Below are 18,527 nucleotides of genomic sequence, written 5' to 3'. Positions count from 1 at the left end.
CCACCTCATGGACAGGCCTCCGGAGCCGCTTCCAGCGCCCCTGGTTTTGTCTCCTGATTTGTTTCCCTAAAATATACACACCTCTGCCTGTGCATAAATACACCGTGCCTTCGGAAATCTATCACCGCTAGAAAATGTAACTTCTTTTTTTTTCTTCTTCTTTTTTATTGGTCTTTCAGGCATCTGATGCCAGCTCTGAGAAACTGTTCAACGCTGTCACAAATAAAGGTAAGGCTGCAATTCACATCCCAAACAGATTTATTTTCCTTTTTCCCCCCACACGTTTCTTTTCATGGCAATTTCAATGGGAGATGAAATGTAACTTGTCTTGCAGAAATGTCGCAATCAGCTTGTTAGTGCTTTTTATGTTTCTCTGGGTTTCAGACGTGTTCTGTATGCTTGGTAATTGCTTTGCTTAATATAAAATATAGGCTTTAAATAATGCATTGCCTGCCAGGTCAGAATTAATTTAAATAACAATATTAGGGAATAGTTTATTTTACAAATGGCTTTAATTTAAGCTCATTTAAATAACTGTAAGAGTTTTCAAAATGTTTTAACTTGATTGTTACTCATCAGCTCCATGATAGACGTGGAATTATGAATAGCCAATTTGCACTGCTGACAGTAATAACCAGCCAACGTTTAGTATTCACAGGATAATAGTCATAAACCATGGCTTACTGTGCTGTGTGCTTTCTGTAGAGTTAATAAATGATAGAGAGGGCCACATTTAAATATTCAGTATCCCATTAATTTCTTCCAAACAGCAATCCAAAGACAGAGCTGCTAATGATATAACAGCACATTAAGGGAAAGCTTGCCCTAAATCAGTGCCCGAGAGCTGCCGTGTGGAGCTGGGCCTGGAGCACCCTTGTTAGAAAGGGTGTGGGGATCCTTTTGGTGTAATTCCCCTTTTTGGTCTGGTTGGTGTTTTTGCAAGGAGGGTGGAGGGAGCAGCTCCAGGCACGAGTTGCACAAACAAGTATAATTCAAAGCCTTGAAAACGCGTCTGGTTTTTACCCCAGCGTCCTGCTTTCCTCTGGCAGCACATGGGAAGTGCCTGGAAAAGGGTGAGCTTCCAAGCCGTAAGCCAGGGTTTTATCTGATGGCGTTTGGAGCACTCTTGGCGTTCCAAGAGGCAGATTTGACTGGTTTGAATTCAGGTGTGTTCTGTTGGCCGGGTGTGGGTTTGCTCAGTATTTGCCCTGTGTGCTTCTCCCCGCATTTGGTTTGTTACTCCAGTGAGTCATTCCAGTGTCTCTCTGTGCTTTTTAATTCCACAAAGCTGTGATGGTTTAACTGGGGACAGAATGTGACCCCGTTACCTTTGGGATTCCCATGCTGATCTGCTGCTGCTTCTGAAGGCTTCTGCTGCATATTGAATTATTCCTGGATTTAATTGCATTACGGATCCATAGCCCTGTTTTTCATGTATTAGCATCCTCTGGAAGTACAGTCTGGATTATTTCTGTGGTCTAACCAGGTTATCTCACTTGGCAAGCTGATTTATCCTTTGTGATTAATGGCATTTACAGGTTCCCCAGGCCCCTCCGGAGGCTGAGAATAGGTGGCACAGCCATTAGAAGGGAAGAGCTGCTGTCTGGAGTGACCCCAGGCCCCCAAACTACATGTGACTGCATCTTTATTTTGCTAATTTGCTGTAAAAAGCTTTGGCATTTAAGCAGCCCTTTCTTGGGGCTGGGCCAGGGCAGGAGAAGCCGGGTGAATCCACATTCCTGGCACAGGCCTGTAACCAGGGTGAGGGGCTCCTCTCCTCCCCAGGAGGTGACTGATGAAGAGAAGGCCCCTCTTCCTCTTCCTTTGGTTTTCTTTTTTGACTCAAACACATTTCCCACATTCTTATTGCTGTTTACTTACGGAGCTTGATTCGTGGCATCCCTTTGGATGTGAATACCCATGCTTGACAGGGAGCCTTTTCTTCTGAGGTACTTTTCTTTGGTGATTTAGTTCCCTTGAAAGGATTAGGGTTTCTTTGTGTAGCCTAAAATCAACATGGGCTTTTCGAAGCTTTGCTTGGGAAACCGTACACAAATAAGCTTTTTAGTTGATGGTAGATTATTCCTTTGCCCCTTATTTCCATCAAAATGGCATCTTTCTTTTCTCCTCCTGAGTTTCCCCTTAAAGCCATATGCTAATTCCTGTTGGTAACATGAATGACAAGGGAGGAATCAATGCAAATCCAGGTGCGGCCAAACTAGGCTGGCTGGTATTTTCTTTTTTTTTTTTTTCCCTTACCCTCTTTTTTTCTTTTTTCCACTGGGAGAAAGAGATTAAGGGGAAAGAGAACGGAAAAAGCATAGGGGACAGTTTTGTCAAAGGGATTAGCATTCAGGCGACAAAATATCAGGAAAAGAAGCTCAGAAAAGCTCCCCTGTTTGGAGATAATGTCAGTAATTGCTGGCAGGCAGGTGCTGGGCTCTCTGCCGGGGCTGGGGGGCTGTTCCTGCTCTGAGTGCTGGCCCAGGGGAGCTCTGAGTGCCTGGGGGCTGTCAGTTTGATAAATTCCGAGTTCAAGTTCTCTTTCCCGCAGCTCAGGCTGTTCGCTTCCAAGCCAGCTCTTCCCCACTGTGTTGTCCACGGCTGCTTTTGCCAAAAGCAATAAAAGTCACTTGTAAGAAAGGTCAGATTTGCATTGGGTAAATCATGATGAAACCTTCCAAGCTGCCAGGCTGGGAGGGCTGGGCAGGCTGACAGCATCCAGCCCTCTGTGTCCATGGCCACTCCTCTTGGGTGTCCCACAGCCACCCATGTCTCATCCACTGCTTGGGTTTTTCTTGCCTTTTAAAAATTTTTTTAGTATTATTCATAACTGAAGTAGCAGAAATTACAGAAGTAATGTATTTACAGAGCAGGTACAAATCCTGAAGCATTTTACATCTCATATTTACATTTTGTCCCCTTTCTGTCATTTTGTTGTGGACTTCAAGGTTTAAGATGTGCTCTGGCTCAAGGAGTGATGGATTAGTGTGGATGTGTAATGTGGAACAGTCCCTTCCTCAGAAACACTAAAAATTTAAAAAATCCAGAGCCAAGTGAAATCCCCCCCCAACCCTATGGAAGAGCTGGTAAATCCCCTTGAGGAGAAGTCTCTCAGTTCCCATTTAGGACTTGGCTGTCCTTGGAGCTGAATGGAAAGGTGCATTGCTGAATCTAGGAGGGTCCTGTGAGCTGTGGGGGGCAACCAGTGGATGTTGGGGTCCCTCAGGGCTGGGACTTGTCTCAGAGCCCAGCAATGGAAAGGGCTGTGGGGTTCCCCTGTCACCTCTGTGCTGCCACCACTCCCAGAGGTCCCCAGCCCTCTGTGTGTCTGCAGCAGGGTGGGAATTTGGGAGAGATGGAGCTTGGTCCCCAGAGCAGGAGCTCCTGATGGAGTGGTCCCTGCCTGTGAATCAGAACCTGCATTCCTTGGCTGTGGCAGGAATACCTTGTAATGCTTAAATTACCCAGGGAAATAGCTCCCTTGGGAATCCAGGTGGCTGTGCTGGGAGGTGAGCACCCAAGGGTCTGGGCCCTTGGTGATTCTTGACAAAGGAGCTGTCAGTGTCTGAATAAATGAGCTGGCAGAGGAGAGCATCCCCCACCTGCAGCTCCTGCTTTCCCTCCCCGCTGGCCCTTCCAGCTGGGATTGCTGCTCTAGTCTGTGTGTCCCTGAAGGAGCAGGGCTGCCCCACTCCCTCTGAGAGTTTCACCTCGGCACCATTAATCCCAGCCAAAGTACAAGGTTTGTTCATGAATTTTTGTAACATGATTTCTCAGTGTAATTAAATTCCATTATCTCTCAATAATTTAAATACACAGATCTGAAGCTGCAGAGCAGGAAGCTCTTACTACGACTGTGTGGTTCATTTATGTTAACTACCTCCTACATACCCTTGGAAAACAGCTTTTCCTGAAGGGAGAAATGAGTCCCAAAGTGGTGAAGTTTTCATTTGTGCTGTATATTGAAGTTTGCCTTTGATCAGAAGCACAATTGGGCTGTTACAGCTTTTTATGTTCAAATTGTTTACAGGATGTTCATGTAAACTTTATGAATGCTTCTGCTGCGTGGCACCACCAGCTGTCAGGGAAATATTTATACTCTCAGCTGGAGGTAGATCAAGGCATCTGGGTTAGGAGGCTGTACTGGTGGCTGAAATACCAGTCAGATCAAGCCCTGACTTTTTAGGTGGTTCTACAGCAATATCCTGCCCTAGAAAAAACAGATGTGTTGTTGTTTCTCCCTTGGCTTCTGTGGTGAAGCATTTCTTGAGGATCCTCTACAACATCTGTTTCTGTAAACAAGCAGGGGGCTAAAGCTGGCAATTCCTTCCCTGCTGATCCCTTCACAGGAGATCCTTGGCTGTGGACAGGTGCTCTCACTCCTGAATAAACCATCCCCACGGCTCCTCAAGTTGGATGTGAGTGGATCCAGCACTCTGCAGGCAGCACACGTGCAGTGTTAATGTGGTCAGTGTGCCAGAGGACTGGCTGGGGCTGCCTCTGTCCTTTCCGGGGTCTGGAGAAGTCCACAGAGCATCCTCACTCACTTTTGGGATGTGTTCTCCCTCATCTGCAATTTTTGGGGTGGCTGCTCCCTGCTGCCTCTTCTCACTGAAATGCCTCTTCCTCCCCTGCTCTTGGAGCTCTGGAGCACCCCCAGCACTGGAGGGAATTGCCCCCAAGCCAGCAAACCTCAGGGACTGCTGAATCATCTCTGTTTTTGTGGCAGTTCTGCTGTGACCCCACAAGTGACACCCTGGCAGTGGCATCTCCTCCCCTTTCTGGTGGAGGCTTCCCTGGTGGCTTTGAATCACTGGTTTGCTGGTGTTTTGTGGGTTTCAAATGCCTTTTCAGTATTTTCCATGTGGAAGTTCAGTGTCTCATTAGGGAGAGGCTGAGCACTGGAAAAAGCTGTGGGTTTGGAGAGCCTGGGTTTGTGGTACCCCTGAGTTAGGTTAGAAGAGCTGCTGGATCACTTCACTCTTGACTTGTGAGTGAAGTAGGGAAAAAGGTCAATGAATGTCTTGCAATGGTGCTTTGTTGTGCTGCACAAAAGAGCAAGGCAGCTGTTCCTGTGCCAGGGAGGCTTCATCTGGGAAGGAATTTGTTCATAACATCCCTTATGGCTGCACCTCCTAAGCACAAACCACCCCTCTCCAGTCCTACACCTTCCATGCCCTCTCCTTCTCGATGTGCTGGTGGTTTTTTGGCTGGACTCTGGCTGCCAGCTGAGCTGTGGGGTGCCAGGGCTGTGGGGTGCCAGGGCTCTTCCAAAAATTCCAAATTCTTAAGTTGTTAAACTTACAAAACAGGAGCCTGTCAAGGCTTCACAGGTAACCTTTAGGTTAGTAATTCAAAACAAAAGCAGAAAGCAGCCAGCATGGTACAAGCACCTGAAGGCATTGGCTTCTCCTGACCAAAACAGCAGAGGGAGAAGTTGCAGGTGTTGCTCTGGGCATCCCTGCCCCTTTGGGCTAGTATCAAGTACCCTTTGTGGTCACTTAGTGATCACATGCTGCCAAGAGTTCATTTAAGGATTTTTGCAAAGTCAAGCTATTCCAGGCTAGGAAACAAAATGGCAATATTTGCTAACGCAATTGTATCTAATATGGAGGTAATATTTGTTTTGTAGATTAACATGTATTTGACTTTCTTAAACAAGACATCAGTGTTGGGCTGTAAAATTGTACTAATAGGCTCAAAAGAAGGTGGAAAAATTCTTGGGATGGGAGTGTTTTGGTGGCAGAGATCCTGCCTTGCCATACCTGTGGCTGGGGGGTCCAGGCTGGAGGCTGCTGTGAGATTTGGTGAATGGAGCATCCTGCAGACCTCCCCTATCTGGCCTGCTGTTAGTCTCTCCCTAGTAATAAAATGTTATTTTCTCTGAAAATGTATGTTTATTTAACTAGGTCTCTTTTTGCTTCACAATCTGGATTCCATTCAGTCAGTTACCACTCCAATTAACTAACAATTATTTAACATTAACAGTAATTACAGACGCCAGTTAAGCGCCTACAGATGTCAACTGTTAGCTTTGTACCTAATCACTCAATGAAATGGAGAAAGTTCAACAAACATCAATTAGCCAAGCAATTAGTATGAGGTAGGAAAGAGCATGTTATCGTGTGTGAGCTGATTCAATTTATTTTATTTTGTCAGTAAAACACACACAGGCAGACAAGCAGTAATAAGTTGCTGAGATTAGATAAAGCTGTATTGTTTTGCTGCTTATACAAGATTTTTTTCCCCCTCCTGTTCTCTCCCTTACATAGCTTCACTGTGCTTTGCCAGGCATTTGTTATCTTATCAAATGCATTTCATTTCCACTGGAAAAGCACTGCAGTGTCACAGCAGAGGGGCCACGTTTCCATCAGTTGTCACCTGAGCAGAGCCACTCCTGCTCAGCCTGGTAGTGGGTTTAGCCTGGGCTTAACCCAGGAGTTAGGCCAAGGACACCACACAATGGATCTGGTCTTGTAGGTGAGCTCCTTCACTGGATTTGTCATTGAATGTTGGTTCTGGATGGACTCTGGTTCCACAGCCCTTTGCTTGGGTTGTGAGGTGACACAGGGTGTTCCCAAAATGTGCCACTGTCACCCCCAGCCTTCCAGGGAAGCAGTGGTGCCTCCAGCAGCACCATGGAATATTCTGGGGGATTGTGTGCCCTGCATGGCTCAAAAATAAAATGGAAAAAGAAAAAAAAAAGAGAAGGAATGGATCATAAATTAACTTTACCTACTTTACCTAGAGAGAAGTGGTTGATTCCCAGCCCAGGGTGCACCACCAGCCTCTCTGCAGGTCAGGAGAGCTGTGCAGAACGTGTTCAGAGTGTGGCTGTGGGGTACACAGATTGCCCAGGCTTCCCAAGCACCCAGCTGTGCCACCAAGCCTCCAGGTCACCTCCCGAGCCCTTCTCCCATAGGATCTGATGCCTCCTCACTTGGCACAATTACACAGCCTGAGCAAGGGCTGTTAGACAGCTACTGTCATTTAAAAAAGAAAAAGCACCCCAAAATATCCCACATCCTACAGTCTTGACACTCTGGATGTCAGTAGGAGTTTTGCAGGGATGTCTACAGGAATTGTAGGTGGCTTTTTTTCTGTTTGTTTTTTTTGTTGCTTTTTAATAAAGTCTTAAAAGGTGCTTAAAACCAAAGCAAAAAGGCTTTTTTTCTTCCAGTTCTCAACTGTCCCCCAAACAAGAATGCCTTTGGCCTTCAAAAAGGGTTTGGAACAACCAGGTCTGTTGGAAGTGTCCCTGTCCACAGCAGGGGCTGGAATGAGATGAGCTTTAAGGTCCCTCCCAACCTAAACCATTCCATGATTAATCACCACCCCGACATATTTTAAATATTTCTCCACGCAAAAGGATCCCACAAAGTCAGACGTTATTTTATCATGCAGACTGCCCACAAAAGCCCATGGAGTTCTGTGAATTAGTCGTTGTTTCCCGAAGTGTGGGAATAGGAGTGGAGAACCACAGAGAGATCTCACTATTGCTTTCCAAAATCTCAGCTTTTTTTTCTTTTTCTTAGAAAAAACACAGTCTGAATATGTGAAGGAACTCTTCAGTGACCTGAGTGCAATAATATTTGTCTGAGTAGGCAGAAAAACTGAAATCAAGCTCCCCAGTGAGAGCTGCTATGTTCCTTCTGGTGGCAAAGAAGACTTTGTGAAGGATGACACTTTAATCTGGTGAATTTTTAGCTTTCTCAGGGCTCAGCACAGATTATCCAAAGGAAAAGGCAGGGCCTGGTTATGAAGGGATGCTATGAGTCTCAAGAGATGGAGAGGGTTGTGAGAGAGCATTTTGGGCTTAGGGGGCAGGATAAAAGGACTCTGCTTTGTCCTTGTTTAGCTTCAGCTCAGTGTTGTGCTTCCCTGCTCCACTGGCTTCAAACACTTTTTAACACCCAGCATTTACTGGAGTGCTCTTCTGGATGAGAGTCACACGAATAAATCCTGGGACACCCTGGGCACTCTCAGCCCCCAGGCTCACTGAGATTTTCTGTTTTTCTTATCCCTACTGGATGTTGGTGAAGGTCCCTTTCTCTTCCCCCACCTGGATGCTGCCCTGGCTTTGGGCACCAAAGTTGGACAGTGTGAGCTGAGTGATTTCTCATCAGAAGCCCAAACACAGAAAGGAACACAAAAAACTAAATAAACAAAAAACAAACAAACAAAAAAAACCCAAACCAAAAAAAAAAAAAAAAAAAAACCAACAAAAAAAAAAACCAAACCAACCAACCAACCAAAAAAAAGTAGGGTAACTTTGCAGCTGAGTTGTTCAAGTGAAAGATGGGGTGGGAGGAGGCAGAGCCTGGGCAAGGGCACAGGGGCTGCCCCCACCAAGGTGCTGAAGGACCTGCCCAGGGCCAGGACACAGCTTCAGCTGCCCTCAGCACTTGTCCTGGTGTTGTCCAAGGCATTCAGTTACTCAGTGTATCAGAAGCTGTTTGCCAAGCTGGATGTGACTGACTGAGAGAAGCCTCAAGTGTTTCTTGCACAGTGTTCAAGTGGTTTAAAAAAGCCAATATCAATGTGTACTTAGAAAGTGGCAAACAGAGGAGCAGATAAACTGAGTGAAGTGCTCTTTAGAGCAGTTAATGCCCTTGACTTAGGTGTGCTGGGAGAGTGAGGTGGGAGCTGGGAGGGGGCTCCTTCTGTAATTATCGTAGAATTGTAGAATCCCAAAATGGGTTGGGTTGGAAGAGACATTAAATCCCATCCAGTACCACTCCTGCCACAGCAGCTCTGGGCACCTGTGCCAGGGCCTGCCCACTTTCACAATCAGGAATTTGTAAGCCAAAAAATGTTGTTCCAAATAAATATTTTTATTTTCTTTTTTTTTTTTTTTCTTTTTTTGAGCTGAAGACCTCAGCTTTTGCTAAGGCTGTTCAGAGTGGGGCCAGGAGTGAGTTCACAAGTCCTGCAGCACAAGCGCCAAGCCCCACCAGAGCTGGTGTCTTTGCCAGTGCAGCAGAATTTCCCCTGGAACTTGAAATCCTGGCTCAAGGCACACTCACAGCTTGCCCTGAGCCCTCCAGAGCCACCCGATTTATTCCAATTTTCTGATTACAGTCAGAGGAGCTCCCAAACCTCCCGTTCCCCCCTCACCTGTAGTGATTCAATGGCATGGGCCAACCCACCTTCTCCCCCAGCCCCTGTGGGAACCTTTTCTGGGTCACTCTGTACTTTTAGGGTCCTTTTTGGGGTTTCACAAGCACTGGGGATCTGCAGGCTTGGGGGATCTGGAGAACTGGGGCCACCTGGACCAGCTCAGGCCTTGGTGAGGGAGATGGGGAAGGACCTGGGAAAAGGGATGAGGTGAAAGTGCTGCTGATCTTCCACAGCTATTTGGTGTGGTTTCCAAATACTTCAAGTTAGTGGGCACTTTTGGAAATTAGAGGCAAAGGAATTTGAGTGGCTGGTAAGAGAAAACAGCTGCTGCAGAGCAAGCTGGGTCCTAAGGAAAAAGGACTCCATGGAAATGGGTCTGCCAAGTAATAAAGCCACAAATAAATACTTAGTTCATTTACTAGGTTGTTGGTCCCATAAGCACTGAAACTTCATTTGTTAAGAGAAGTGGTGTTTAAAAATCAAAAGCAGATGAGCCAGGTCCTGGTTTTGCTGCTGCTGGCTGGTTTATTGCTGGGGTTGTGTGCCTGGGGCCTGTGCAGCTTTCTGCAGGTGTGGGAGCTGCCTGGGGACCTCAGCACCACTTTGTTCTGTCCTGTGATAAGAACTGTTGGTTTTTTTCCTTTTCTCCTTGCCTGTGTTGCTGAGATAAATGATCATTAAAATCGGACTTTGGCAGTTTTTCAGCACCAGGCAGGGCCTGCTGCCCCTGGGGAGGGGTGGGAAGCTGTGCCAGGAGTACAGGGCTCGCTGTGGATCCCAGCCTCAGGGGTGGGTCAGCCTTGCAACTTCAAATACCAACTCTCCTGGCACCCTGGGGTAACACAAAGAGAATGGCAACATTGAGGGAGTTGCTCTCCCAAGGCAGTTGATCCTCAGGTATTTTGGTTAGGGAGGCAGGGAGACACTTCAGGCTGTGATAGATGGCAAGGCTGATGCCGAGTGTCTGACCCTCCCTGAGAGAGAGCAGCTGGAATCTTTCCTCTTCCATCTGATTGCATCTAGGGGAGCTTCTTCAGGTTCTCCTCATCATCTTCCTGAGGTTTAGACAGGTTTTACATAGTTTCCAAGTGGAGGAAGTGGGGTGAACTGGGCTCTCACCTCACCTCCTCATCAGGAAAGGCAGAGGAATGATCTTGGGCTTTGTTCTGGTCATCATTCATTGCCAGAAGTTCAGCCTTGTGTTCCTAACTCGCAGCCAAGTGGGTGTTGATTTGGAGATGAGGGTTGTTGCTGGATGAATGCACAGCCTCCAGAGCCTTTGGGATCTGGGAAAGATTTACCATGTGGGTAGGAAGATGGAAGGCAGTCAGGGTTTTGGAAGGAGCAGTGTGGAAGGGTTATGCCAGGTCCTCTGAACACATTCAGGGATGAGAGCATGCTCAGGAGCAATCCTAGCAATCCTGGAAGACCAGCTTCCATGGCTGCATCAGACACATGTAAAGCCACTCCAGCCAGAGTAATTTTGAAGATGTTCTTGAGCAAGCAGCTCATTGTAACCCAGTTCATACTTGAACTCGTGTCTGCCTGCAGACAGGGTGAGCAATGTTCAGAATTCACCAGCAGCTGCCTGTAGGGGTCAGAGGGATGAGCTCACCCTGGCACTGGGGATGTCCCTGTGCAGCTGGAGAGGTGTCCTGTCATCCTCAGCCACAGCCGTGGGCAGACAGCTCCCTGTGACCTGCTCAGTCCAGGCTCCAAGGGAAATCGTAACCTTAGGGTGCAGAACCTCATCCTTGACCACTTGGAAGGGCAAAGCAAAAGCAACTGGCTGTATGGATTGAATTAGAAAACTCTTGTTTCTGTGTTGGAAAGTTCATTTTTCTTGTCCAACTTTTTTCCATGCTGGAGGTGGGTGTTCCTTCCTAAAACTTGGCTGTTGGACCTGCTCTTGTATTTTCCCAATGGTTTCTCTATATATGTTATGCCCAAATTAGTGACCTATGAATTTGTATTTGGAAGGTGTTTATCTCTAGAGGTAGGTGTATCTGCATAAATATTTTACAAAAGTAAATATCTTCTTCAAGTGACCCTCTGGAAGTGTCCAAGGCCAGGTTGGATGGGGCTTGGAGCAAGCTGGTCTAGTGGAAGGTGTCCCATGGAAGGGGGGTTGGAATGAGATGAGCTCTGAGGTCTTTTCCAACCCAACCCATTCTGTGATTCTTTAAAAGATCACGACCCCGTGCTGCCCTCAGATGCTGTGTGCACTTTGTGTGGTGCAGGCAGGATGTGCAGTGGAGCTGGGCAGGTGAAGGAAGCCCAGTGTGATCAGTCAGAGGTCAGAACCACTTCCCACAGTGAGACCAGCACCGTGTGCTGAGGCTGTCCTCTGCAGAGCCAGCTGGGTGTGGGGGCTCCTTGGCTGTGACACATCACTGACCAGTGCTATGGACACCAGGGGACACCCACAGAGCAGGGGGGAGGACTTGTGTCCCACCCTCATGGTCACTCCATGCCCTTGGCACGCTGTGAGCTGTTTTTTCATCTGCCTCTGGATCTGCTCTCTGTGTCTGATGCTGACTTAGTCTGAAGTTACCACTCCACAGAGCACCTTTGGCCTTGTTTGCACAGCCCCTCACTCTGTGCACACCAGGCTCACAGCCAGGACTTGTGGGAATCGCTGTAATACAATTAAGTGGTGATAACAATCATCTGGCAAGCTGTTCCACTTGTCTGGAAAGGGCTGGGCAATATGTGCATGTGGGACAAGTCTGTGCATCTTTTGAATTAATAAAAAAATTAAGTTTGTCGACAATCCAGCCTGCAGTAAATTAACACCTTGCTTAAATAGCTGACAACTTGAAGGAGGGGGTTGGTGTTTTAATATTTAAGCTTGTTTTCTCTGTCTTCACATGCCCTGTCCAGCACCTCCTCTTACTCAAATAACCTAATTGCTCTGCAGCCTTTCAACAGCACATCAGCTTAGTGCCTTGCTGCCAGGGTGGTTGTTCACCTCAAGGCCTCATTATGTTTTGCCACTATATCGGGGCCAAAAATAACTTGACAATACCTGCTCGATGCAGAGGTCTCTGAAGTGACAAACAAATAATTGGGTGAAGCAAACCCTAAGCACATGAGCTGCCACAGCCTGCTGTGCACACAGCCCCTGGTGACAAGAGCCACCACGCTTCAGAGAGTGCTGGAACACAGGGGACAGCTGGGGAATGGAGTGTGGGGCAAGTCATTGTCATTTTCCTGCAGGTAAAGAGCTGGTAACTTGGAACAAAGGCTTAACAAAGGCATTTGAAGAAATAATAATTAAAAAGACAGTGGCATTCACACACTGTCATCTTAGGGGGTCTGTGGGTGTGACAGGAAGTGATCCATCTGTGCCTTTTAGTCTGATATTATAATTAATTTAAAGTTGATTGCTGTGCATACTTAAAATTCAATTAGCTGATAGCTTGTCTCTAATGATGGTTTTGATTGCTTTGACAGTTTAAACAAAAGCACTGAAACCTCTTGTCTTTGGAGAAGGCAGCGATGGCTGTGTCAGGGTCCCCAAAAGCCAGGTGTCCCCAGCAGGACAGTCCCTTTGGGGCAGTCACTGTCCTGCAGCCCTTTGGGTCAGCTGGGCTGTGCCAGCACAGGGGCACAGTCCCACATCCCTGGGGAGTGTTGGGTGCTGCCCTTCCCCACAGCAGCACTGACCCAACACTGCTCTCATCCTCCTCCATACCCCAAATTCCCCAAATCCCCCAAATCCCCCAAATCCCCCAAATCCCCCGGGGCTCTGGGGTGTCTGCAGGAAAACACCCTGGAGTTCACAGCTGGGTCTGAAGACACAGGGAATGGCTTTAAACTGAAGGAGAGCAGGGGTAGATGGGGCATTGGGAAGAAGTGCTCCCCTGGCAGGATGGGCAGGCCCTGGCACAGGTGCCCAGAGCAGCTGTGGCTGCCCCTGGATCCCTGGCAGTGCCCAAGGCCAGGCTGGACAGGGCTGGGAGCAGCCTGGAACAGTGGGAGGTGTCCCTGCCATGGCAGGGGAGGGATGGGGTGAGCTTTAAGACCTGTTCAAACCCAAACCTTTTGGGGTTCTCTGAGTAGCTGGTACTGCTAATCCTGTGTGACTTCGTGAGTCAAATAAAATAGGTATGTTCACAAGTGTGTGAGAGGCTCTGTAAGCTGACATTTCCTGGAATTGCTCCTTTTTTAGCAGTTTTTATCTCCTTTTTTGTGCTTGTGAGTGAGTAGTGAGTCGGGATTTTCTGCCAGGGCAGTCCCAGTGTGTGCCCAGCAGCTGAGAAGGGGATGAGGATGTTCCTATTCCTGTTCCTGCTGTTTGCTGAGCTCAGGCAGGCAGTGTTGGTAAGCAGAGCAGGAGGAGGAGAGGGAGAAGCAGCATTGTGATGTTACTGGAAGTGATTCAGAAAGATGCTACACGGGAACGTTACTTGCTTTGGCAAAGAATCTGTAGCATTTTTCTGCAATGTTTTATGATTCTTTTGCTGCTAGCAGTCAGAGTGAGGAGTGGCCAAAATAACCAGGGCAGCTATGGAAACTTCAAAGCTCAGGGATCAGCCTAGCTTGTGGATAAAAGTCTGCTTTCAGAGTTTATGTATTCATGTTGCTTATTTTAGTAAACATATTATGGATAAAGTAATTTCCAAATGCAAACAGGAGGCAGGGAGTAGGATTCTATCTTAGAGCTGGTTCTTCAGGAAATGATAAACAGACTTTAGCAGTCTCCATTTGAATATTTGGATTTTATTTGCTTTCCTTTGGCTAACCATGGAACTTAAGCACTGCTTAAAACCCAGAGTTTATCACTGGGCTTTCATTTTCTCTCTGCAACTTAAACTTCGCCCTTGTGGATGGAGTGAATCCATTCTGTTGGGCTGTGGTTTCAATATGGAAAAAGCATGCAGAGAACTTGCTCTGACAGGAAGAAGGTAAATGATTTCCCTATGTCTCAGGCAGGTTAGATTTTTTTTCTTTTTAAAAAAGAAAGACATTGCTTATACTGTATTTACCTTTTCCCCTGAGGAGTAAATGGGAGGTGGAGGCAGCGCATACTTTCTGACACGGTGTGTTTGAGATTTCTCTGCTTTCAACAACAACACATCAGCCAGGAGCGAATTTCCTGAGGGTGGTTTGCTGATGGACGTGCTGAACCTTGCCTTGTCAACAGGCACATTCCTGGGATTTCATGCACCAGCAGCCCTGGTGTGAAGTGGGAGCTGCACGGAGCAATAATTCACATTTATTGTGCAGATTAGGAACCAACAGCAGCAGGATCAGAGCTGCTTGTGTTTGAGTACAGGACTTGAAAGGTTGGGATGAGTCCAGAGGAGGCCATGAAGATGCTCCAGGGGCTGGAGCTGCTTTGCTGTGAGGCTCTGGAATGACCTTATTGTGGTCTTCAGTGTCCGAAGGGGCTCCAGGAGAGCTGGAGAGGGACTGGGGACAGGGGATGGAGGGACAGGACACAGGGAATGGCTCCCACTGCCAGAGGGCAGGGATGGATGGGATATTGGGCAGGAATTGTTCCCTGGGGAGGTGGGCAGCCCTGGCACAGGTGCCCAGAGCAGCTGTGGTTGCCCCTGGATCCCTGGCAGTGCCCAAGGCCAGGCTGGACAGGGCTGGGAGCAGCCTGGGACAGTGGGAGGTGTCCCTGCCATGGCAGGGGTGGCACTGGATGGGCTTTGAGGTCCCCTCCAACCCCAACTACTTCATGATTCCATGGTAAACCTTCAAATCCCATTTTCTCAAATATAAAAATAATTGTAGATCCAGGCATCCCTTGGAGAGCTGCAATTAGTTCTGAGAACAAAAGGCTTTAGAGTTACACACCGTTACAATCATGTTCTTTAAAAGGTAAACCAAAATTACACAGCCTCCTTCTCTCCCTGAGCATCTGCAGGAATGCACTTTCAGGTACATAAATATATGTATGTTTTTAATAATGCTCCCTCGTTTGACATGGTGTCTTGCCAGAAATGAAATCATTAATGAACTCCAGAGGGGATTTATGCAGATCCAAAGCTGCTCATTACATCTATTTTTAAGTCTGTTGCTGCACTGAGGGCAAGGGGAATTTGTTGGAACCTGTAGAGTTAAAACTTGTAATTTTGTTTGCTAACACTTGCAGAAGATTACAGCTGTGATTCCAGGCCCTTTGAAGTCAAGGGGAGCAGGGGGATCATTAGCACAGGGATTATCCCTGTTTTCCTAATGCAATACACCCAGAGAAAAGCTCCCTGTGTCCATCTCCTCCCACCTGGGGAATGCACACACAGGGATGGTGTGTGGGGAGTTCTTCCCAAACTCTGGCTGTTCCAGGGGGTGGCAGTGTGGTGTCTGTGCAGTCTCAGTGTCCCATGGAATCCACAAAGTCTGCCACTGTATAATTTTAAAATAGTCTAAAATCTTATTATTGGAGCCGGGGTTCTGGATGAGTCCTGCTTTGCACTTTGAGAAATTTCCATCTCAGGTGCTGAATATTCCCCAAAAAACGTGTTATGAGAGGCCTCTGGTGTTAGGGTTTTGTCTGGGAGCCCCTCTGCTCTGGGATGATGGATACACAAACATAATTCTGCAAGCAGCCGGGACAAAGGTGCATCAGGGCCAAATGCAAGGGCAGGTTTGAGGAGGAAAGAGCCTCATGTGGCAGCAGGGTAGAACCATGGAAAAATAGCAGAAGTGTCTGCAGAAGGCAAGGGGAGTGTGAGGTTGCTGCTGGTGTTGAGCTCCCTGCAGGTATTTAATGGGGTTTGCTGTGACATGTCCCAATTGGAGAGTGGTTCTGGAGCTGACAGACTGTGCTCAAGGCAAATTCTTTTCATTAAAAAAGGATTTAATTAATTAGAGCCGACTGTCGGCTGACAGGGTAATTAACAAGGGAAGTGGGCCCCAGAACCTGGAGGTGAGATTATACATTGACTTTAAATATTTGCAGTCTCTGGTAAAACTTGGGCTTCCACTGGAATGTCAGGGAAATCTCACTGGCTGTTTTACAGGGCACGGTGCCTGAAAAGATTTGCAAGAAAAGCTGCAGTTTCCTAAAATTCACTTTTCAAGTAAAGATCTGATCTGGCAAATTTATTCTAGGCTAAGGCTCATTGAACTGTTTCAGTGGCAGCTTTGCTCATTGCTGTGCTCACGTGGAATGGGCTGGGGCTGATGGGGAGCTCACGTGGAACTTCCTTGTTTGGCTAAAATAAAACTTACTGCATCTTCTTTTAAAACTGCTGAAATAAGTAATCACTTGCTCCAAGAAATGGGAGTTCTGGAACCACGCTTTTCTAATAATTTGCTTTTTAAAATGGAAATGAGCTTGGGAGTGGGTTTAGTGATTGATAGGAAAGTAACTGAGTAGAGAGATTGAAAATGCCTGTGAGGGTGGTGAGGCTCTGTGGCTGCCCCTGGGTCCCTGGCAGTGCCCAAGGCCAGGCTGGACAGGGCTGGGAGCAGCCTGGGACAGTGGGAGGTGTCCCTGCCATGGCAGGGGTGGCACTGGGTGGGATTTAAGGTCCATTCCAACCCAAACCATTCTGGGATGCTGTGAAAGGGCTGAGTCCACCCTGCTGACAGATCTGGCCTCAGTCATTCTTTTCCAAATCCATCTGGTGAGCACAAATGAGAAAAGGGAAGGCTTCTGATAGTTATTCTTTGAGCCATGTGGAAACCATATTTTATAGGGTAGAGAGACAATTGTGACAATATAAGTAATATAATAGGGTCTGGAAAAATCCAGCTGGAGAAATGTCTTGACCTCCACCAGAGTCCACCAAAGCTTGACAAGGAGGCTGTGGTGGGGAAAAGCCACTCTTCCATGTTTAATCCTTTCTGTTTTGTCCAGGTTATTCCTTAGATCTGGACATTGATCCTTTAATTTGTGGTGAGGCACTGGCAGGGCTGGATGACGGTGTGAACATCAAGGGTGTGTTTGGCAGGAGAGGTCAGAGCAGGGTCAGCTCATGGGCAGGAAGGTCCCTGTCACTTGTGCTGCTGTAAAAAACCTGGGTATAATTTCAATGTAGTTTTTGGCTGTGTTTCTGAGGAAAATCACTGATTTAAGAAAGGTGTTTCCTGGTAAGCTGAGAGCAGCACATCACTCATCGGATTCAAAGGAAGAAATTTCATCTGTTACAAATGAGGTGATTTACACTGGCTAATAATAACTGTGACTGTTCCGTGGGGGTGAGTCCTCAGGATTTGTCATAATGGTTGTTTTCATTGGCACATGAATACCTGGCTGTAAGAGCTGAGACACTCTGTTACAGCCCTTTCCTCTCGGGTAGAATTAGATACATGGATTGCATATATCAGTATAATCAACCCTGCTAAGATGTCAAAACATCAAGTGTCAATCCTATCATAAAATCTAAACCCATCTTGTTTTCCTTTCCCTTTTTCCCCCCTGTGCTCCATCTAAAATAAATAACTGAGAAATAACTGAATGAATATAACCCATTTCTCCAAAGAAAGAAAAATAATTGCCTCCAGACTTCTAACTTACCTGCCAAATTGCATCCTGATGTGAATTGCAATGGACAAATTATAATCTTTTGAGACAAGGGAGGAGATGATGGAGTCTGTAAGTGACCCTTCCCTGGTAGGCACAGTCAAAATGAAACTAAACTTGGCAAGTGATTTGCACTCACACCAGGGGAGAGTCGGTGCCCAGGTCACCTCCAGAGGCATGAACTGCAGAGTGTGAGGAGAAGAGCTCCCAGGGCTGGGCTGGGGCAGGAGCAGCTCCAGGGCTCTCAGGGACACACACTCCATGAGCTCTGTGTTCCACCACTGCAGGGAAAAACACAAACCAAGCAGCCAGAACAAAACAAGGACAATGAAGAGCACAGGGGAGGAGGAAGGTCCAGCCAGGGAGTCTCCTGTTAGTGGGATTCATCTTGCAAAGGCCTTTTACAGGCAATGGAGGGGGCAGGGACCATCAGAGAGATTGGGCCATCTGTCCTCAAGAGGTTTGGTATCTGGTGGAGGGGTTGGAGCTGGATGAAGTTCAGTATGTGGCAGAGGGGTGGAATGAGGTGATCTTTAGGGGCTCTCCCAGCCCAAACCATTCTAGGATTTCATGATTCCATGGTTCTGTGCCCCCTGGGTTCAGCCCTGCTCAGACACTGTCACTGTTTGGAGCTCCTGGTGGTTCTTTGATACCTTTTGCTGCCCCAGCCAGTCCTGGGCAGTGGCTTGGTTTAAATCCAGCACCATGTGGAGCAATCCAGGACATGCCTGGTGGCTGCCTGTGTTTAGGAATGGCCATGAGAGTGCAGAGGATTCTGGGCCTTTAAAGACAGAGAGATTTCTGTGATGTGCTCAAGTCCTGGCTGCAGCTTTTATCCCATTTTCCGTGTTGGAGTGCCTTCTGTGAGCCTGGGACACAGCTGAGGGTTTAAATCACAGGAGGCCATTACAAAGAGGTG

At 47.3% G+C, this 18,527-nt stretch overlaps 1 protein-coding gene across 5 annotated transcripts in view; it reads left to right on the top strand.

Annotated features, from left to right (window-relative positions):
- The window catches only part of AUTS2 (activator of transcription and developmental regulator AUTS2), a 770,185-nt gene that overhangs the window by 702,624 nt on the left and 49,034 nt on the right, over positions 1–18,527 (top strand). For all 5 annotated transcript variants that reach the window (XM_077787474.1, XM_077787476.1, XM_077787475.1 and 2 more), the window contains one exon: positions 180–228. In XM_077787474.1, the coding sequence (XP_077643600.1) occupies positions 180–228 (49 nt within the window). The remainder of the gene's footprint in view (positions 1–179; positions 229–18,527) is intronic.

Source organism: Lonchura striata, chromosome 20 (assembly GCF_046129695.1).
Source record: "Lonchura striata isolate bLonStr1 chromosome 20, bLonStr1.mat, whole genome shotgun sequence".
Taxonomy (NCBI): domain Eukaryota; kingdom Metazoa; phylum Chordata; class Aves; order Passeriformes; family Estrildidae; genus Lonchura; species Lonchura striata.
Note: the sequence above shows the minus strand (reverse complement) of the source record. Positions and strands in the feature narration are given on the sequence as shown.